The following is a 22,420-nucleotide window of genomic DNA, read 5'->3' on the forward strand; positions in this document are numbered from 1 at the left end:
CGCATGTGTGTGTCTGTGTGTGTGTAAGGTTGCTCTTTCTTGAAGGATGAATGGAGCAGGAGCTATACATTTCACTTCTCTGAAAACTTTGGGCTTTCAAAAGGCCCGTGGAAGGTTGTTAGCAGCCACGAGCGCTCCTGGAAATGGGGAGAGCTGTCCCTGGTGAATACACTTCAAGGGACAGGATTTCACATGGCAGGGATGCCTTCTGATAATGATGGAAGAATCGATACCGTGGCTGTAATGAGCTGTGGAGGAGACCCTTTTCACAGGCCACCTCCTTCATGGGACCCATGCTGAGCAGTTTTGAAACCACTCATAATTACCTACCTCAATGCAGTGCAGGGTTCTAGCCTGACCCCGGGTCCCCAAGGCCCAGCCTGGAGGTTGTGCACTGCTGGGAGAAGAGGGGCCTGTCATCCTGGTGGTGGGTGATGGTGGCCGGAGGCCCCGGGGATGTAGTCCTACATTGACCCCTGTCTTCACTGGGTCTGATTTGATGGAGGCATTGATCTGGCCCTTGATAACAGTGACCTACATTCGCGTCCGACTCTCTGTGACCCCATGGACTGTAGCCTGCCAGGCTCCTCTGTCCATGGAATTCTCCAGGTGAGAATACATTCTTGTAGGGGCCAGCCCCTCCTCCTCAATTCTACTCATTTTCCCTAGATAGGAAGTTTACGTACTGAGGGGCCAGGAAGCAGGTGCTCCATTTACTAGGGCATGCTAAGTTCCCAGCTCTACTCCACCCACCATCAGCAGCTCTGTTCACCCAGCCAAGATGCCAAAGTCTTCCCCTGGACTCACAGGAAGAGGCCGTGGATGGCCATTTAGCTGTGTCGTAGCTTAGGGCCAGCCCCCTTCTCCAGGTCCCTGGAGATGGTGATGAGCTTCTATCGGGCCTCCGAGAGAATCCCCTTCTGAGGCAGCTCTCTCAGTCCAGAAACCTGAATCAGCAATCCGCTTCTTATAATCCCCTCCCCTGCTCCAGGCTCTGCCACCAGGAGCAAAACAGAAGCAGGCTTCCCTCCACGTGATGTGTGAAAAGTGTGTGCATGAAAGTGTTAGACTCTCAGTCGTGTCTGATTCTTTGGGACCCCATGCTCCTCTGTCCATGGGATTCTCCAGGCAAGAGTACTGGAGTGGGTTGCCATTTCCTTCTCCAGGGGATCTTCCCCACCCAGGGATAGAACCTGGGTCTCCTGCATTGCAGGCAGATTCTTTACCATCTGAGCTACTCCTTAGCATCATCCTCCATGGGAATGGTCTCCTGGGACCACAAGCTCCAGGGGGCCAGCATTCCATCGTGGGTGTGGCACCCAGGGGCTGGCGACTGTGAACCTGTGTCTTCCCTTCCCCACGGCTCCCTTCACGAGGCGCTGAATTGGCCGCAGGAAGTATGGGGGCCCCTGTTCTCAGCCTGGGCTGGGTCATCTCTGCTGCTGGACCAGTGTGGAGCAGTCAGGTGGCTGAGCTGAAAGACGTGGAGGCCTGCAGCGTCCATCCTGTCTTCCCAGCCTGCGCTGAGGCCACGGGCCAGCACCAACGCTCCGGGCTGCCCTTTGCTCGGTAATAACTCAACATCCCTTCCCTGCCAGGGTGCTCTGATTTCCTGTCGTACAGTTGTGCCACAGAAAAACAGCACACTTAGGGGTGGAAAGATTAAGGCGGTAAAGAGGAAGGAAACTTTGATTCAGACCACGAGCTGACATTAATATCTATCTGAAATTACATCATTCCAGCATGTTGCCAGTGTGTCCAGGGCCATGAGACATGTGATTAAAAAATACATTAATCAGACATTCAGGCAGTTGGCATTCTTGATTGGATCGTCCCATAGCCCTTTGGAGGAAGATGCATGCCCCGTCTGGGACAGGATCTGAGACAGGTGAGGGAGAGGAGACCTGGAAAGGCGCTGGGGTGCCTTTGGCTGGGAGGGGTTGTGCCCAGACTAGACCTGTGCTCGCTTTCCCACAGCCCCTGCCGCCTCGCTGGCTGCCCTGAGCTGCTTAGCCCTTTGGCAGGGTCTGGGTTTACTCCCTTCTCCCCGTGTGAGGTGCAGGCAGACTGTGTCAGTGCTCTGGAAATCACCATTCCTCATTCTTGGTCTGCCAGAGCTCACGAGTCAAGAGCACGGGGCCCTGGCCCTTGGCCCGCTGATCACAGAGCCTTGCATCCTCACGGGTTCCAACATGTGGACCCTCTTGGTAAACAGGTGGCATCGGGAGGCAGGGGCGGAATGGTGGCCAGGCAGAGCTCCAGCCAAGGAAGCCACGCTGCAGCCTGGTGGTCAGCTAGTCCGTCCACCCCAGATGGGGGCAAGTGGGCTTCTCTCTACCTGGGGGCATGTTTGCCCGCCCGGTGCATAGCGACAGCGTCCAGGCGGCAAGAATGCAGGCATATAGGACTTGAGGCCCTCTGGTTTCTCCCCTCTCCTCCCCCTTCCCGGGCTGCCCTGGGGTCCAGGAGGAGTGTCTCCTGAGGGCTCACCCTGCCCAGGGCTGGCTCTGTGCCCGCTTCTGCCCTGGAGTTCACAGATTCACAGAGGAAATGTGCAGCCCTGCCCGCCGGGGGCCCGCTCCAGGCACACTCGAAGGAGGGTGTGCTTTATCTCCCAACCCCCTGGCTGCCAGATCCAGGCTCTGGCAGATCAACACCCAAACCAGATCTCTTTTTAAAGACAAGAGGCCACTTCCAGCATCGCACGGGCACTCCTCACCCACTGTTTGGCTTTTCCAATCTGATCGCTCATATCTGATCACCTAGAAACTGCCTGAAAAATCGTGCACGCAGAGTTTGGCTTGTCGATGTCTTTGTTTCAAGCATGTTAAATGCAGCACCCTGGTGAGCAGTCTACACGCTGCAGCTATAAGTTCAGACATGTGTTAGCAGCTCTGTAAAAATAACAGGACTTTAAAAGAGTGAAGGTACCTGACAGGCCAAACGTGGCCGGGGATTTCACCTGCCACACCATCTCGTCCTTCTTGATCTCAAACACCACGTTGGCATCCTGGAAGAACTTGTCCATGAGGGGCTTCAGATGCTCCAGGTCTCCTGTGACCAAGGCAGCGTGGTACTCGAGGACCGGCGACCCAGCTCTTGCTTGAGGCTCTTTTTCCATCTTCTGAAAGATCTGAAGCCTCCCTCTAACTGGCTCTGGCTGTCTGTCCATTGCAATGCTGATGATCTCAGAAAAGCTCTCCAGGAAGGGGAAAGATGGTCTTTCGGAGTGTGAGCTATTTCTATTGTCATTACTCAATTGTCATCCAGCTGAGGCTGGGTGGTGGTGTATTTATAACTCCTGTGGGCTCTGATGTGATAACCGTCACTCGGTATGACCAGCATCATGTGACCACCAAGACGCCAAAGAGCTCAGCCACCCCCTTGCGATTGTATACATGTGAACTTTTAGAGTCAGGCCCATCTGTGTGTCTCCCAAACAGCTCGCCACAACACGCGGGCAGACAGCCTGAAATAGGCGGGCAGCTTTTTCCTGCTGTGTAGGATGGCTTCTTTTATTTCATCCTCTTCCTTAGCTGCTGTGGCCAGTGATGAGCGGATGTGTGTTCTGAGCGCGGTGTCAGCCCTGAGGCTGTGTCAGGGAGACCCAGCCGGACACTGCGAATGACCAGGTCTGCACAGGTGTCCCGGGTGGAGGCCCCATGGTAGGACAGACCGGGGATTCCCAAAGGCACCATTATCTGGGGCCTGCAGGTTTCTTCCAGCTGTTGAGAACTGATCCCAAGAAGTGCCTCTCTTGCTGAAGATGAGAGATGCCACGGTTTTTTTTAATGAATGGTAACAGCTCTTTCTTAGTAACTCACTAGTTACTGGCTACTAGTTCAGGGCTTATTTTATTGTCTAAACATTAATAAGGTTTAAAAATGGGGTTACCATATGACCCAGCAATTCCACTCCTGAGCATTTGTTCAGAAAAGATGAAAACTCTTAATTCAAAAAGATACATACACTGCAGTGTTCATAGTAGCACTATTTACATACAATAGCCAAGACATGGAAGCAACCTAAATGTTCATTAACAGATGAATGGATAAAGAAGATAATGTGGGTATACACACTCACACACACACATACACACACATATATAATAAGAATATTAGCCATAGAAAAGAATGAACGCCATTTGTTACAGCATGGATGGAACTAGAGATTATCATGCATCACCCCATAAGTGAAGTGGGTCAGACAGAGAAAGCAATATATCACTTATATGTGGAATCCAAAAAAATAATACAAATTAACTTATTTATAAAAAAAGAAGTTAGACTCACAGACATAGAAAACAAGCTTATGGTTACCAAAGGTTAAAGTAGGGACAAGGATAAATTAGGAATAAAATTAGGAGTGGAGGAGACTGAGAGAGAGGCACGTGGGAAAAGAGGGTGGAATTTGGGATTAATGGCTCAGCGATAAAGAATACATCTGCAATGCAGGAGTCACAGAAGACATGGGTTTGATCCCTAGATTGGGAAGATCCCCTGGAGCAGGCATGGCAACCCACTCCAGTATTCTTGCCTGGAGAATTCCAAGGACAGAGGAGACTGGTGGGCTACAGTTCATGGGGTTGCAAAGAGTCGGACACAACTGAAGTGACTTGTCATGTATGCATGTAGGAATTTGGGATTAACAGATACACATTACTACATATAAGACAGATAAACAAGTCTGTAAGCACGGGAAACTATATTCAATATCTTGTATTAACCTATAATGGAAAAGAATCTGAAAAGGAATATATATGTATATATATATATATATATGTATACACACACACATATGTAATATATAAAACAGAATCACTTTGCTGTAATCCTGAATCATTGTAAATAAACTATACTTCAATAAAAAATTTAAACAAAGACTAATGAGGTTATTTTTTCTTGTAGCATAGATAAAACCCAGTTCTCACATATTTTTCCAGTTCTTGGTTTTCCCCTGCCAGGAAGTTGGGAAGGGCCAGTGCAGTGGGGCTCCAGGAAGCTGTGAGCTGTAACAAAGCACGTGCCCAGAGGCTGCAGGGAGGAAGGTGGCAGGAGGGGGCTGCCTGGTCCTCAGAGGGGAAGCTGTGGAGCCGGTGCCCAGGAGAGTTAGGCACAGAGACTCGAGGGGAGGGAGTGGAGATATCAGTGGCCGCCATCCTCTGGATACCAGTGGTAGCCTAGGGACCCATCGCTGCATGGTGTTGCAGACAAACACCCAGCAGAGAGACAGCAGGGAAAAAAGCTCTGACATCAAGGGACAGGGCTCATGAGGCAGCCCCTCCTTAGTCGCATCTGGACTTCCTAAGCACCCTCTTTTCTCACGTGCCTCTCTCTCAGTCTCCTCCACTCCCCAGAGCAGCCCACTGACCTTCCCTACTCTCTTTAAGCCCTTCTGAAGCCTGAGCAGGATCTCTGTGTTGGGCCTTTATTTTGGCCCTATATTCCCTGGGGTTCCCCTTTCATCAAGATTTTCCATGAAAAGGGGGACCCAGCAGAGGACCCTGGGTCTTTCTTAGTGGAACTTTCAGTAAAGGGTGGACAGGAAATTGGAGGCTCTTACGGTAGCTCAGATAGGCTGTATCAGATAGGCTCAGAGTCCTCCTGTAATGTGGACCCGGGTTTGATCCCTGGGTCAGGAAGATCCCCCGGAGAAGGGCATGGCAACCCGCTCCAATATTCTTACCTGGAGAATCCCATGGACAGAAGAGTCTGCGGGCTACAGTCCACGGGGTCACAAAGAGTTGAACGCGACTCAGCAACTAACACTGGCTTTCGTGATTTAATAAGGGGACTTCCCTTATGACTCAGCGGTAAAGAATCCACCTGCAATGCAGGAGACACAGGTTTGATCCCTGGGTAGGGAAGATCCCCTGGAGAAAGAAATGGCAGCCTACTACAATAACAATATTCTTGCCTGGGCCAGGCAAGAATATTTTAGTACGACACGGACAGAGAGGTCTGGCAGGTTGCAGTTCCTGGGGTCACAAAGAGTTGGACTTGACTTAGCAACTAAACAGCAGCATGACTTAATAAAGATGTGTTTTACCCTCATCATAGACCTGACTTCCAGGCATGAATGTATTCCACAGGCTGACCCAAGGCCTGGAGCTTCTTTCAACGGTAAAGCCCACACCTCCTCTACGGAAGGGGACTGCAGGGTGCTGGACAGGAGAGGTGTGGCTGTCTGTCTGCTCATCTGTCCTGGCACATAGGTTGAGCTGACTGTGTCTTGAAGGCTGAAGAGCTCATGTGGATGGCAGACAGCGTAGGGGATGGGGGTAACTGCGAACACTGCTGGGTGCTGCGGAAAATGCAACGGTAAAGTATATAGATCATGTTTGCAAGGAACACACAGACTTCATTGGACACAAGAGACAGCAGCGTACAGAGAATGATGCATCACTGGGAAGACCATTTCCCTTCAAGAATGTCCACTAAATAAAATTTTTGACTCTTCCCTTTTCATTTCCCGATTATGTCATTGCCCTATTCATTTCAATAGCAATATTAATTCTTTGGATATCTCATTTCTTTAAACATAGCCATTTTGCCCTGTTATATTCTCATACCGATAGTTTGTAAATAGATACATTTCTGAAAGACTTTTCATGTACAACTATAATCCAGGATCCAGCTGGAGCCTGTGCTTTAAACTGGAGCATTCTTCTGTACCTGATGCATGTTGTATGGGTTATTTTTAAAAGGGGTGGAAACCTGGAGGTGAGTCCAGTGATAAGAGCCATTCTACCCTGTGTTCTATGCTAAATTTAGCTTTCCAAGTGTTATATTTGTCAACAGTGCCCTAAATACCCAAGCTTGCTTTCAGTGGGTAGGGAATAGTAGTCCAGAAACAGACTTGGTTCTTTGTGAGAGCTTTTTAAAAATAACTTATGGTAGATGGAATTGGTTTCATAAGTAGGACACAGAGATTATCAGGAGCATAGCAGGGTCGTTGTTGTTTAAAGAAAAAGAGCTGTATGTGTGACTATGACATCAAAAAAGTCAAAGTAAACAAACAAACAAAAAAGCCCCCACCAAAGGCCCAAAGTCCACCCATTCATTCAACCTATTCATTCAATAATCATTTGTGTAATACTATGTTCTAGGATGTGTTGCTAGGTTTGGGGGATTCAGGGACAAAAAGGTATTTACCCTCAAGAAACACAGAGTCCTGGACACAGCAATTAGGCAAGAAAAAGAAATAAAATGCATTTAAATTGAAAGAAAGAAGTCAAATTGTTACTATTTGCAGATGACATAAGACTATATATAGGAAACTCCAAAGATTTTTACCAAAAAAGTACTTGAATCAGTAAATAAATTCAGTAATGTTGCAGGATGCAAAATTAATATACAGAAATCTTTTTCATTTCTATACACTAAAGATGAACAATCAGAAAGAGAAATTAAGGAAACAATCCCATTTACAATTGTGTCAAAAAGAATGAAATACCTAGGGATAAGCTTACCTAAGGAGGTAAAAGATCTGTACTCAGAAAATGGAAAGGCATTGAGGAAAGAAACTGAAGGTGACAACAAACAAAGATTTTTGGTGCTCATGAATTGGAAGAATCAATATTGTTAAAATGTTCATACTATGCAAAGCAATATACAGACTCAATGCAATCCCTATCAAAACATCAATGGCATTTTCCACAGAACTAGAAAAAATTATCTTAAAATTTGTATAGAACCACAAAAGACCTCAAAGAACGAAAGCGATCCTTATATTTCCTAAATTTTATTTTCTTGGCCACACCTAGAGGCTCGCAGGATCTAAGTTCCCCAACCTGGGATTGAACCCTGGCCCCAGTGGAAGCACCAAATCCTAACCACTGGACATGTGGGAATTCCCAGTCAAAGCAATCTCTAGGAGGAAGAATAAAGCTGGAGGTATCATACTCTCAGACTTTAATTACTACAGCTTTAGCTAGAAAGCTACATAGTTAGAACAGTATGGTGCTGGCACAATAACAGACACATAGAACAGTGGAAAGAATAGAGAGCCCAGAAATAAACCCATGCACGTATGGTCAGTGAATCTACAACAAGGGATGAAGGGTATGTGATGTGAAAACATCTCTTCAATAAATGACTTTGGGAAAACTGAACAACTACAAGGAGAAAAATGACACTGGGCCACTCTCTTAAACCATATACAAAAATAAACTCAAAATGAATTAAACTCTTAAATATAAGATCTTAAGCCATAAAATTTCTAGAAGAAAATATAGGCAGTAACTTCTTTGACATCAGTCTAACTGATATTTCTTTGGATATGTCTCCTATGGCAAGGTCAACAAAAGCAAAAACAAATGGGACCTATTCAAACTAGAAAACTTTTGCACATCAAAACCATCAACGAAACAGAAAGGCAACCTGCTGAATGAAAGAATATATTTGCAAATGAGATGTCTGGTAAGATATCCAAAATATATAAAGAATTCATACAACTCAATATCAAAAAATGAAATAATTCTATTAAATTATAGGCAGAGGACTGTCTGTATCTCATTTTCATCACTCTCACCTTCTCAGCTTCCTTTAAAGGCAACATATAGCCTTCAAGATGCAACCCATGACTAATCTTCTCTGCCTGCTTCAGTTGATATGAAAAACAGTTACTTTCAAGAGTGAATTTACGTACAAAGCTGCTCAGCAATTGTCAAAATCTTTGAGGAACTGAATAAAACAGAAGAAGGACCAAGAGATGAGAATTTTAGTTTTCAAATAGGAAGAGAACTTGATTCCTCAAAGCCTGAACTGACATCAGTCTTGGGCAAGGTCCCTAAATGGATCATGAAAAGGGTGGATTGGGAGTATTTAGAAAAGAAGTGGGGGCACTTGGAGCTCTGGGGTCACTAGGAAGAAGTCAGGGTGGACTAAGATAATTTTATTTTGTGACATGTTTATCTCATTAAAATACAGTGAGATGTAGGCATAGATATGGTAGGCATAGATAAGGTTGAAAATCTTTCAGAGAAGAGGGAAAAAATACGAGTCATTTTTGAGGAAAATCTTGCTAAAAATTGCAAACTGGAGAAATAACATACATGGTACATGTAAAGCATTGCTGAATTCCGGAATCACGGGAGCTTTATAAACACGGATGCCTGAGAGATTCTGATGTAATTGGTTGGAGGGTACAGCCTGAGAATCAGCCAAGTGAGAGACTTTCCAGATGCCTCTAACATGCAGCCCTTGCTCGAAAGGGAAGCCCAGAATCTGAACAGACTAAATCTCTCTAAGGGCTGACCAGGTAGTTCACTGGATGTGAATATAGCTTTGTAGAGAATATGTTAGGGACTTACAAGTGTAATGTTTTTTCTGTGAGAGACACAAAAACTGTTCCCCCTACGAAGGCTTGTAGCATTGGTAGCTAACAAGAGGGAATTTTTGCTTCTCAATCAAATGATATGAAAAAAAAAATCCACCTTGCAATGATAATGAGATAAACAAAAGCTAGTGTTTAAATGGTAATTATTATTTTCATGTGATATCAGGGTCTTTGCATCCTGCCATTGAATTGATGAATGATTGATTTTCTTTTCATCAGAGGATGAGTTCTGATGATATTCTGTGGAAAACCCAGCTGAGCCTGAAATGTGAAGCTAGGGGGTTTGTTACAGGGTCAGCCTGCTTATTTGGGGCTTCGACATTCCATGTGTTTGGGCCACAAGGCATGGTTTCCATGTGCTCTTGGAAGAGGGCTACTGTGTGGATTCTTTCCTAGGCTGTTAGGCCAAGGTCTAGCTTCCTTCTGGGGTCCAGTGTCCAAGTAAATGGACACACTGGGGCAAGATGTCATCCCCTTTGGGGACATCATGAAAGTCTGAGCACTTTCTCAAATATGCCAATGTATCATCCTGTTATCCTGGTCAGTTTTCTGCTTCCTGCATGAATCGTTTCTGTAAATGCCCAGGGACTAAGTCTCACATTCGTACCACCTGGCTCGGGCCTTCCAGGGGGCTCCGTGGTAAAGAATTTGCTGCCAGTGAGGGAGAAGCAGGTTCGATCCCTGGGTCAGGAAGACCCACTGGAGGAGGACATGGCCAGCACTCCAGCATTCTTGCCTGGAGAGTCCCGTGGACCGAGGAGCCTGGGGGGCTACAATCTATGAGGTCAAACCGAGGCAGACACAACTGAGCGACTAAGCATACACACCCTGCTGGGCACGGTAGCTCCGTCTTACTATGGGTTTCCTTTCACATGGTTTTTGATCCTCACTCTCCTTTTTTTAATTTGTAAAGGCCACTCCTCCTTCATTTCCCCTCCCTAAAGCTTTTTAAAATGACAGCAATTTTCCTCTTAGGGCTACCAAGGGTTACCATGGAGAATAAATTAGGAATTTGGGATTGACATACACACTACTATATATAAAATAGATAAACAAAAACCTACTGTACAGCACAGGGAAGTCTATATACTCAAAATTTTGTAATAACTTAAAAGGGAAAAGAATCTGAAAAATAATATATATATGGATGTATAACTGAATCTCTTTGCTGTGAAAGTAGCACAATGTTGCAAATCAACTATACATCAAAAAATATGTAAGTGAAAGAAGCAAGTCACAAAAAAATTAAAAACATTTCTTAAAAATAATAAGCTGGGCAGGTATGGAAGGCTCTGGATTCTTTGAGGACCATTTTTTAAAAGCATTTATTGAATTCATTACAATATTACTTCTGTTTTATGTTTTGTTTTTCGGTAGGAAGTATGTGGGATCTTAGCTCTCAGCCTGGGGATCGAACCCTCACCCCCTGGGCCTTAAGGTGAAGCCTTAGCCACTGGACGGCCAGAGAAGTCCTGTAACACTCTGCTTTTAAGAGCCCTGGACACATCCACACTCACTGAAGCCAGTCACACAGACATAGCATCCAAAACATGGACGTATCCTAACCTTCTCTCCAAATAACAATGTTAGCACAGCACACCTCATTTAACAAAACATTAAAGCATCGTACTTCCTCAGATCAAGTGTATCTATTAATAATGACTTAAATTGTCTGTACTGATTTCACATTATTAAGAAATCTCATTCCCATCATGTGGAAGAATACAATAGGGGCGGGGGGTGGGTGTCGCTAACTTATTTCCAAAGAGTACTACCCAGCTCAGGGCAGACCCTGCCAAGCCACACGGTCACTTCTCATCACGAATGCCATCTCATCCAAAGGTCAAGAGCTGCTCTCACCCAGAGGCCAGGAGGGCTCTTCTGGATGCTCAGAAGCGAAGGTGCCCTTGAGCGCCGCCATTCACGGTGGCCGAGGGGGAGATGGAGTAGCCTGGTCCTCGGCGGGCACAACCACGAGTAAACAGCCCTGGAAGGACATTTACAGGCTCTGGGGGACCGTGCAGGAGAGCAGCTCATTGAAGCTCTCCCTGATAAAGGTGATGGCGTTTCTTTACAACTGTCATGGGGATTTAATTACATGATAAAATTGCAGCTCCTGCCTCTTGAGACAAATTGCCTGTTCAGACTGATTGTTTTTTATGAATCTCACACAGGGAGCAAAATGCTTCTCTCCTGAAGTTGGCTTGGTCTGATGGTTATATCTCATCATCCTTTACACCCCTCCTAGAAATGAGGAGCTTACTGATCCTGCAGTTGAGGAGGGGCGTGCGCCCGGTAGTCTCTTGGTTGTTTTGCAACTCTGCACAGAGCAAAGCCTGCCCACTGATGTCTGATGGATTGAAAGCTCATTGACCTTATTTTTCTGTTTGCAAAAAAAAAAAAAAAGAGAGAGAACTTTGAATTTCCAACAGAAAAATAAAAGGCATGATAAGAAATAGAAATGACTGCAAAACATATACACAACATCCAATTTTACCAATGTGAAATGCAAGTTAGAAAAAGAGATCTTTTTCATCTATCCAATTGTGAAAGGTTTTTTAATTTTAAAAAATTTTTGGCTGTGCTGGGTCTTTGTTGCGGCACATGGGCGTTCTCTAGTTGGTGGCCCATAGGGGCTTCTCTAGCTGTGGAGCCAGGCTTCTCTTGTTTTGGAGAACACGCTACAGAGCATGCTGGCTCAGTAGTTGTGGTGAGTGGGCTTAGTTGTCCTGCGGTGTGTGAGATCTTAGTTCTCCAACTAGGGACTGAACCTGAGTCCCCCGCATTGGAAGGTGGATTCTTGACCAAAAGCCCACCAGGAAAGTCCCCTGAAAGGTTTTTTAAAGAATCAAGTTTTGGAAGAGTTTAGTGAAACATATTTCAGAGTTTGCAGGTGGAAGGGTAAATTTCTATACCATTCGGAAACACTCTGTATTGAGTGTACATGGATGGGGGCATTTTTCAGGTGCCAGAGGCCTCCAGAGCCTCAGAGTAGAAATCCTTGCCTTTACGGAGGGTTACGCTTAGCAGAGAGCAGGGCCTGATGGCTATTAGCTGGCAAGTGGAGTGAGATCACTGACGGATAGGGGTCCAGGTGTGAGGATGAGAATGGATCACGGACGTTATCAGGATGACAGGAGGTAGGTCTGGGACAGGCTTTTTCCGAAGGTGGCATCTGAGTAACGTACAGAGGGAATTGAAGGAAAAGATGGCTCATGGTCCCCGACGGTGTCCGTTTTCATCTCTTGGCCTGCGCTGGGGGACCTGTGTCCTGTTACCCCACACTGAACGAGAGGCAAGCATCCTTGACCTCAAGGCTGTGTTGGTGGGGCCCAGGGTGCAGTCTGGAGGGTGGGCGCTTAGGAGACCAGGCAGGCAGAGCAGAGACCTGGGGAGAAAGTGAGCCACCGCCAGCAGGTCTGGGCATCAGAGTTGAGGGCCTAGACCTTGGTAGACAAAGAGGTGCGCTGCCCAGACGCTGCTATTAGGGATGACTTGTTGCTCCGCTGCGAGCTCCTTCTGGGGAGAGAGCCACCTCCTTCCTGAAGGGACAGCCCCCAGTGGGGCAGACCTAGAGACCGAGGGAGCCCGTAGACGGGTCCTGCCATGGTGACTTCATGTGGGGAAAGCATGACACGGGTCAGTTCTAACGTTCCCCTGGGGCCTGGCCGAGATGTGGTGGGGGGCCCGGGTTGCAGGTCAACCTCTCATCTGCCCATCCAGCCCTCTCCCCTCCCATTCACAGGTGTGGATGCCCAGCAAACACCCTGCAAGGCCACATCACCTGGCTGTGAACTGGGCCACCTGGAAGGATGCGTGGGCATGTCGTCAGAGTGGGTGAAGACGGGGCAGCAGAGACGGCCTGTCCCAAGGCCAGGAGGGGCGAGAGGGGTTGGGGGGGGGGTGTCACTGAGGCCAGGGGCAGACCAGGGTTTCTCAACCACCTCAGGTGAAGGACTAGGGATTTAAACTTTTTTTAAAATGATTTTTAAATTTTTTGGCCATGTGGCATACAGGCTCTTCCCTGACCAGGGATGCTCAAACTCCCACTCTGGACATTGGGAGCTCAGAATCTTAACCACTGGACCACCAGGGCAGTCCAAGGATTTTTTTTTTTTTTGGTCCCAATTTGTCATAGAGTGATTCTTTTTCAGAATACAATTAAAATTAATTACAAGAAAAAACTAAATGGAGAAAAGGCAGGATTCCAAGTCCAGTAATCACACATGTGGGTGTTATGTTAACTGTCAAGTTGATGTCAATGTTTCTAAAGGTTTACTGTCAGTTGTCACAGCAAACACTTTATGGAACACGCCCTACCCTCAGTGGGCTGTGAGTAGCACCCGTATTGACCAGTCACCGGAGTACAGGGTGGGTGAAGAGATGCCGGGAGAGGTGGTGGAGTGGGTTCGTTCACAGCACATATTTTAAGCCCTCGGACACGTGCTATAAAATTGGAACTGTTCATTGTTGGACAGGGGTTGCTGGGCCTTTTTTGTGAAGTGTCAGATAATAAACATTTTAGGTTTTGTGCATCTTATGGCCTTTGCGGTAACGACTCCGCTCTGCCATTGTAGCATGAGAACCGCCATGGACAGCATGTAAATGAATGGGTAGGGCTGAGTTCTAATAAAACTTTATTTATAAAAACAGGTAGCTGACCCTCAGCAAACAGTTTGCAAGCCTTTGCTATACGCAATAAGGAACGATTGCAGGCTTGCAGGCAGGAGAGTCACATGAACCTCAAATAGGAAAGTTATTGCATCTTTCTCTGCATACCTTTTCCACCCCTCACTTCAGTGAAATGTGCTCTTAAATCTCATGGCACATTTGACTCAACAACAGTCAGTGGAGCATCCGGGTACCAGGCACACATCTGTCTCTCTCTCTCTTTTGTGTCTATCCTGCTTTGGGCTTGGTAAACTTCTTTATTTTAAACATTGCTTATTTATTTATTTACATTTGGCTGTGCTGGGTCTTCACCGCTGTATGGGCTTCTCTCTAGTTGTGGTGACTGAGGGCTATTTGTTGCCGTGTGCGGGCTTCTCCTAAGTCGCTGCAGATGGTGACTTAGCCATGAAATTAAAAGATGCTTGCTCCTTGGAAGAAAAGTTATGACCAATCTAGATAGCATATTAAAAAGCAGAGACATTACTTTGCCAACAAAGGTCTGTCTAGTCAAAGCTATGGTTTTTCCAGTGGTCATGTATGGATGTGAGAGTTGGACTGTAAAGAAAGCTGAGCACCAAAGAATTGATGCTTTTGAACTGTGGTGTTGGAGAAGACTCTTGAGAGTCCCTTGGACTGCAAGGAGATCCAACCAGTCCATCCTAAAGGAAATCAGTTCTGAATATTCATTGGAAGGACTGATGCTGAAGCTGAAATACTTTGGCCACCTGATGTGAAGAACTGACTTCTTGAAAAAGACCCTGATGCTGGGAAAGATTGAAGGCAGGAGGAGACGGGGATGACAGAGGATGAGATGGTTGGATGGCATCACCGACTCAATGGACATGAGTTTGAGTAAACTCCGGGAGTTGGTGATGGACAGGGAGGCCTGGCGTGCTGCAGTCCATGGGATGGCAAAGAGTCAGACACGACTGAGTGACTGAACTGAACTGAACTGAGGGCTTCTCATTGTGGGGGCTCCTCTTGTTGCAGAGCACAGGCTCTAGGACACATGGGCTCGGTAGTTGTGGCTCCCCGGATCTAGAGCACAGGCTCAATAGTTGCTCCAGTGTGTGGGATCTTCTCGGGTCAGAGATGGAACTTGTGTCTCTTGCATTGGCAGGCAGGGGTCTTTACCACTGAGCCAACAGGGGAGCCCTTGCTAACCTTCTTGAATCTGTAAATTTATATCTTTCATCCAACTTGGGAAACCTTTGGCAATTGTTTCTTTAAACACTTTTTCTGCTCCATTCTCTTTCTCGTCTCTTTCTTGGATTCTGTCTGAATGTGTCAGATCTGTGTTGTCCCATAGCCCCCATTTATTTTATTTCCAATTGTTTTCCTTTCTGATCTTCAGACTGGATACTTTCTTTTAATCTGTTTTCAAATTCACTGACTCTTTCTTCTGCCATCTTGGATCTGCTGTTTGGCCCTTTATTAATGAGAACGTGGCCACCCCGGCTTCAAGGGAGGAATGGTGTTGTTCTTTCTCCAGCCAGGCACCTTGTGTTGCCCAGGGACTCTGGTGGAAAAGGAGGAGGGAAGTGGGTGTTTGCAGCTGGTCTCAGGGCACCAGTCTCTCCACCTCTATCCTTCCTACCTATGCAAGACTTTATAACATTTTCCAGATTAGATGATCTCATTCCATTGCTGAATGGCTCCTCACTGCCTTTCCGAATACATGTAAACACCTATGTCTAGAATTTGTGGCCTCGCACAATACAATCCCAACTTGCTCGCCCAGGTATTCCTCCTTCTCCTCTGACTTACGCACCTTGTTTCCAGCCAGGTCCCACTTCCCTGGCGGGGGTGGGCTGTGTGCTCCACATCTGCTCCCTCTGTCTGGGCCCCTTCCTTTCCATCACAGCCCATCAGATGCACATTCATCTTTCAAGGGACAGTCCAGGAGATTTTTAGTGTCTTCCATATGTTATTTTGTCTATTAATATTTACTATGTACCTACTCTGTGCCCAGATACAGCCACTAGGATGAGCCCAGACCCTTTTCAATGCCCAGGTTCTGGGCTTAGTATTTGGTACCAGGCTATGGGTAGTGCATTTGCTATTTCCAGTTGGTTTCTTTGGAATATTTATCCTGAACAGGGTGTACCATTGCAGGAACCACTGCCCTCCTGGAAAGGCAGAAAAGCACCTTCCCTCTTATCTTCCTTTCTTTTTGTTCTTTCGAACCCCTCCAGTGTGCTGGGTGGGGGATGATGCTAATAGAAGTGTGTCATCAGCATACATTATGTCTTTATTAGCCTGTTTCTCAATTTTGATTCTGAAAATATCCTGATTTAGTCTAATTGCAATTTCACCGTGTTCCACAGGCAGTGATGGTTCATACCGGGGGAAGCTGAGACGTGACCCTGCAGGATTTTTCTTCCTGCCCATATGCTTTGAAGCTGGACCATTAGCTCGAAGGCATACATCTCATCTCATCACAGCGATTCAACCTGCTTCTGGGGAAAAAAAGAGCTTAGGGTGTGTGTCTGGTGGAAAGCAAAGGAATATCTTCATCCTAGGTGGTGGGAGACATTTTTCTGAAGCTAAAGCAAAGGCTGCTGCTGGAACTATTTTATTCCTAAATAATTTAACTATATTCAAAGATAATCTGATGTTATTGTAGGAAAGTGTATTTCTAATAAATTCCACTTGATCTGGGTGAATCAATTCAGGCAGCGCATAATTGAGTCTGTTAGCAAGGACTTTAGCAAGAATTTTGCAATCAGCGTTAATTAAGAAGATGGGACAATAATTTGTGCATAATTCCGGATCTTTTCCTGGCTTGTGAATCAAAGTAATAAGAGCAATGCTCCGGCTGGTGGTGGGATAGTGTCATTAGGTGCTGATTTATAAGTACTTAGAAAGGTTTAATTTCATTTTGCTTCGAGCAGGGTCTCCCTGCCCCCACATGCTCTGATCAGGACTGCAGCCGAGACAGCAGAGCCCATGTCTCCCCATCCTGCCTCGCCATCACTGACTTCCTGCTGGCATTTTTGTTTTTATTCTGCAGCCGAGACACCCCACTCATTCACCCATGGTTTTTTTTCTTAATATTCTTATTATTTGTAAAGTATTTCTTAATACTATTTAAAAAGTGTTTCTTAATACTCTGAACTATTTGAAGTGATGGACTCCATGCTCTTGATGTTGTGTCTGCGTGCATGTGTGCCTGTTTGTGTGTGTGTAATGTAAATTCTAAGAGTTGTCACAGCCTCCATGGGGACATTTTTCATGGATCTTCCAGCTACATGTCTTGGGGTGGGTTTGTGTCAAGAACCCTTGACTGTAAGTCAGGGAACATACCCGGTTTGTGTGCTGCTCCTAATTGACTGTGGCCCAGTAAGGGAATGCGAGAACTCGGGTGTCCCGGTCTGTGACTGCAGCCATAGGACAATTATAGGCATGCAGCCTATAGGACAATTATAGGAATGCAGCCATAGGACAATTATAGGTGGGAAGAGCTCTGGGTTTCCCCTTCTGCAGCTGTGGGACCTGAGATGTGGAACTCAACCTCTCTGAGCCTCATTTTCCTCTGCCGGGAAAATGGGAAAGACAGCAGTCCTTGGGAAACAGACCTACTGGAATCCTCACTGCACGTGATTCCTCCATCATTGTCTCCACTTGGGGCTGCTTGTAGCATGGACAGGCTCTAGTCTGCAGACTTGTTCTCCTAACGATCAGAAGAAGGCTGGCTCTGGGCCAGGCTGCTGCTCTTTGGTGATCAAGCTCATGAACCCACCTCTCACCAGGAGACACCTTTCCTGCCCATCTGACTCGGAGCCGACGGTCCCTATGAAAGTGGGGCCCATTCTACACACCCATGGAGGCAACAGGGTTACTGTCCATCTCCCAAAATACCACTTGTTGGTCTTAGAGTTCCAGTTTGTTCCATTTGGAAGCACCCTGAGAGATGACCCCATTAATCCCATTTTTTCTTTCTTTCTTTTTTTTTTGCTGCACAGTGTGGTTTGCAGGATTAATTCCTTGACCAAAAATTGAACCCTGGGCCTCAGCAGTTAAAGCTCTGAGTCCTAATCACTGGGTTGCATGGGAATTCCCAACAATCCTATAGTTTTAAGCGAGGAAATTAGGGTTCAGATAGAAGAACAGACCATACAGGTTAAAGACCACACAGACAGTGGGAGAGCCAGGTTTGAACCCAGGTCACGTCACTGGTAGTCTCTTGTCTTGTCTATTACACTGTCGATGCACATGCTCTTGTCATTCATTCAAATGTGAGTCCTCCAAGGTGGGAGTTGTGCTTTTTTAACTTATATTCAACTGTTGAGTTTTCCGTGGGGGATCTTCCCCTGCATGCAGAAGGAGGTGGGTGTAGCCCTGACCACATGGCATGCTAAATATCGAGCTGACTGAATGAAGAGTTGAATTCCACCAGCAGACTCCATTGGGCCCTTGTCCATCTCACATTAACCCACACTTATTCTCCACCTATATGTGTGGCGGCATGAGCTCTCTTAATAAAAACCCAATTAGTATTTCTTTAACTTGCCTCCAGATGCTTAAATACCATTACCCCAAACACAACATAATGCCTCTAGTTTTTCTATTTCAATCAAGAATTCAAGTAGCATCTTGACTTGTATATAATATATCAGCAGCAAAATCATGGAATGCTGACATCCTTAATAATAGCAATTAGTAATCAGTTGTTTCTTAAGTAGTTTGATTACACCAGTTACCAAATTGTACAGTTGATGCATTTGGGGGGCAAGCAGGGTCTCTCCACCCTTCCCCCGCCATCCTTTCTCCCTTGCTGTGTTCTCTCAAGTCAGTGAGCTGATAGGCATTGCAAAGAGGTGAGGTCAAATAATTCCATTGTTGCTAATACTGAATAGCATAGACTTGGCTTTAGCAGAAAGCAGAATCAAATATTTCTTTGTGGAATGACTCATTCCAGTCATGTCTGTGGAAATGCAGACTGTGTCCACTGTTGCTAATACTAAACAGTACAAATTTGGCTTTAGCAGGAAGTAGAATCAAATATTTCTTTGTGGAAAGAGTTCACTCCAACCATGTCTGTGGAAGTGCAGACTGTGTCCACCTGGCTGAATGTTAGCAAAGGAGTTTGGCCTGCCCATGAAGCCAGGCCATCCAGACTCTGAGCCCTTCTTAGACTTCCAAGGTGGCTCAGTGGTAAAGAATCTGCCCGCTAATGCAGGAGATGCAGGAGACGCAAGTTCAATCCCTGGGTCAGGAAGATTCCCTGGAGAAGGAAATGGCCACCCACTCCGGTATTCTTGCCTGGAGAATCCCATGGACAGAGGAGCCTGGTTGGACACAAAGAGTTGGACACCACTGAATGACTGAGCACACACACAGAGGGCTAAGACCTTCTGCCTGGCTCTGGACACCAAGCAAAGGTCTTAACCTCAAGGAGGTCATATTTGAGAATGAAACATTCAGTGGGTATAAAGATTAGCTCAGCAAGGTTTTGTGTTTCAGAAATGGAGACTGAGGGCTTTGTGCTCTCGTGGTGGGAGGAGGTGGGTCTGTGTGTTGGGTGGGCAGAGTGGGCTTTCTAGAGAAGTGACCTTCTATAGGATCTAGGAGAAACGGCGGTCTAGTTGAGCCTGGGTTTTGTCCTGGTGGGGAGGTTTTTGTTGGGAGGGGGTAGGTGGGAAAGACGAGGGAGCAGATTGTGGATGAACTGGAGCTCAGGCTTGTTCCCCTCATCACACACACACACACACACACACACACACACACTGCCCAGCTCCAGGACAACCTCCTTGGTTCCTCACAGCGGGCCAGTCTGAGTCTGACTGGGATTGAATGCCAGCTAGAGACTTCCATGCACTTCCCCGCCCCACGGGGCATCCCAGGTACACCTTTGCAGGATAGCAGGCAGCTTCCCAAGGGCACAGGGGAGTTGCATGTTTAAGGGAAAACCTGACTGAGGACCACTCTTCTGCCCCATGGCCAGGCAGGGCAAGTACTTTTGGCACTTTGCCCTGTTATCCGCTGAGGCTGAATTTTGAAGTTCCTTTGTCCTCTTCCCCCTGTAAGGGGCCCCGTGTACACCTGAAGGGTTCTCTAGAACACGTCATTCCTGCCATTTTCCTGGCTGGTACCTCTTTTCCCTATGCTTTTACTGGGATGCTGACATGGATCTGCAGAAATAAATAATAATTTTTTTTCTGCTCTATTTTGCAGGAGTAATAAGCTCACATGCGAGCACGGGGATCTCACTGAGCAAAACACGTCCATGGATATTTACGTTGACAAGCAGAAAGAATGGCTACTAATCTTACTGTTGCAAATTATCATCCTGTAAACAGTACTCGGAGTTCTTTCAACCAAGGCTATCCTTGGGGTGGACGATTGAGCCTCCCCTTCCCCTGAAATGCCTTTCAGCCTGATCATTGGCCCTGTCTTTCCTGGTCTGGGGGCATCTTCAGAGCCCGCCCCTTGCTGGGTCCCTCCCTGTCTTCCTGCTCATCATCCCTTGGTCTTTGCCTTCCTCCTTGGGAGAACTGAAATTCTTTCCTGTATCCACTCCCAATGAGTACGGCATTTCAAGGGGTCGCCCCAAGTTCTGACCACTCGCCACACGTTCTAAAGCCCCCACGTGTCCGTCTGAATGCAAACGGCTATTGCTCCTCTGAGGTGTGTTGCCCGACGACTCACAATTACCCGTCCCCTGGAAAAGAGCCCGTTTACTCCCACACTCTGGAAAAAGGCAGCATCATTCCATTTTAGGCCGAGACAGTGAGATTTGGGGATCATGGCTTGAGAGAAGCATGGAGCTGGACGGGGCCTCAACAGTGATCCTAGCCATATTTCCCAAAGAGCGTCTGCAAACCACCAATCCCTCCCCCAAACCTGCCAACTCCCACCCCACCCCCCTACCGCTGGTGAAACCACGCAAGCCTTTACCCTGTCCTCCAGCATCCTGCGACAGCATGGGTCTCCAGGGACCGCGTCCCAAGTCTGCTCCTCCATGGAGTTTTGCTCAGGGACCCCTGCTTGGGAAGCAGTAATCAAACCTCACGCACTAGTGACAAGTAAAGGCCCTGACTCAGAGAGGGAATGCAACTTCTCTGAGGCCACACAGCTCGTGGGTGGCAGAACCCAAGCTTCCTGCTGGAAGCGTCCCGCCTTTCACTCCAAGGCTCCTTGAGGCACCTGACAGGCTACCTGTGATGACACCGGGTGGGCTCTGCACTCCTGGGGTGCCATCCTGTGTGTTATTCTTGTTTCCAGTCTCCCCTCGTTCTGCTGGGCTCACAGCAAAAGCTCAAACCTCGTCACAGTCATAGATCCTTCTGATTTCTGCCTGACTTGGTGTCCCTGTCCTCTGCTCCCCGCTTAACCCTTCCAAGCGTTTCTCAGCTTTGTCACTTATCTCTGTTTGTCACTTATCTAGCCCACTGTCTGGACCTGGGTGCCCGCCTTCCATCACCTCCTAACTAGATCTTCTTTCCTAACCTGTCATGTTGCCTTCAAATCCTATTCGCACACGTCAGCTGGAGCGGCAGCGGCCTCATGCATCTCCACCCCAGGTTCAAGCCCAGACTGCTTCCCCTGCAATAAAATCACTGGTAACAGGATGTGCCCTAAGGCCATGCACTTAATCATTCAGTTACCAGCATCCTGATAGAAAACAACCCAGAACAAGCCCAAGTCCTTAGAGCATGTCAGCAGCACTGACCTGTCCCTGCCCTTGGGCAGGGAGAAGAATATACGGGTGTGATTTAGAACCTATAGGTTCACTGTGGGAGGGAATAGGACTCCCTTCACACAAATTTCATTGGTTTCAAGTGCGCAGTAAAAGGGTGGGGATAATAAAGATGGTGCAGGGAAATCAGCAACGTGAAAATAAATGACATTTTACTTTTTGTTGGATAGGCTAGATTTTTATCCTGGATTAATAAAAGTATGTTATTAATACTGAGACATTTAGCTATTTAAAATAGTAAGATGTTACCTGTAATTTATATTAACGTGTAGCACTGACTGTGTGTCCTATTGTGAAAATATTTCTGCCACTTAATAAATAAATTGAAAGAACAGACTGGACTTCCTTGGTGGTCCAGTGGTTATGAATCTGCCTGCCAATACAGGGGACACAGGTTCGATCCCTGGTCAGGGGAGATCCAAGGGAATGCCAAGAGGCCACGGGGCAAAGAAGCCCGTGCACCACAGCTGCTGAGCCTGCGCTCCAGAGCCGTCCTGGAGCAACTCCTGAAGCGGGAACCCTAGAGCCCGCCCTCCGCAACCACAGGAGCCACCGTGGTGAGAAGCCTGTGCGCCGAAAATGCCGAAACCCAGCGGTCAGCAATGAAGACCCAGCGCACCCCAGAATAAAGTGAATAAAGAAAGAACAAATTAAGGTTGCTGTTGGGCTTCCCTGGTAACTCAGATGGTAAAAGAATCTGCCTGTAAG

The 22,420-nt window shown here is 46.9% G+C and overlaps 1 protein-coding gene across 1 annotated transcript in view; it reads right to left on the bottom strand.

Annotated features, from left to right (window-relative positions):
- The window catches only part of ASB18 (ankyrin repeat and SOCS box containing 18), a 99,288-nt gene that overhangs the window by 46,729 nt on the left and 30,139 nt on the right, over positions 1-22,420 (bottom strand). Inside the window, exon 4 of the mRNA XM_020905505.2 lies at positions 2,932-3,054. Within this exon, the coding sequence (XP_020761164.2) occupies positions 2,932-3,054 (123 nt within the window). The remainder of the gene's footprint in view (positions 1-2,931; positions 3,055-22,420) is intronic.

The sequence above is a fragment of the Odocoileus virginianus genome, unplaced genomic scaffold (assembly GCF_023699985.2).
Source record: "Odocoileus virginianus isolate 20LAN1187 ecotype Illinois unplaced genomic scaffold, Ovbor_1.2 Unplaced_Contig_4, whole genome shotgun sequence".
In the NCBI taxonomy this organism is placed as follows: domain Eukaryota; kingdom Metazoa; phylum Chordata; class Mammalia; order Artiodactyla; family Cervidae; genus Odocoileus; species Odocoileus virginianus.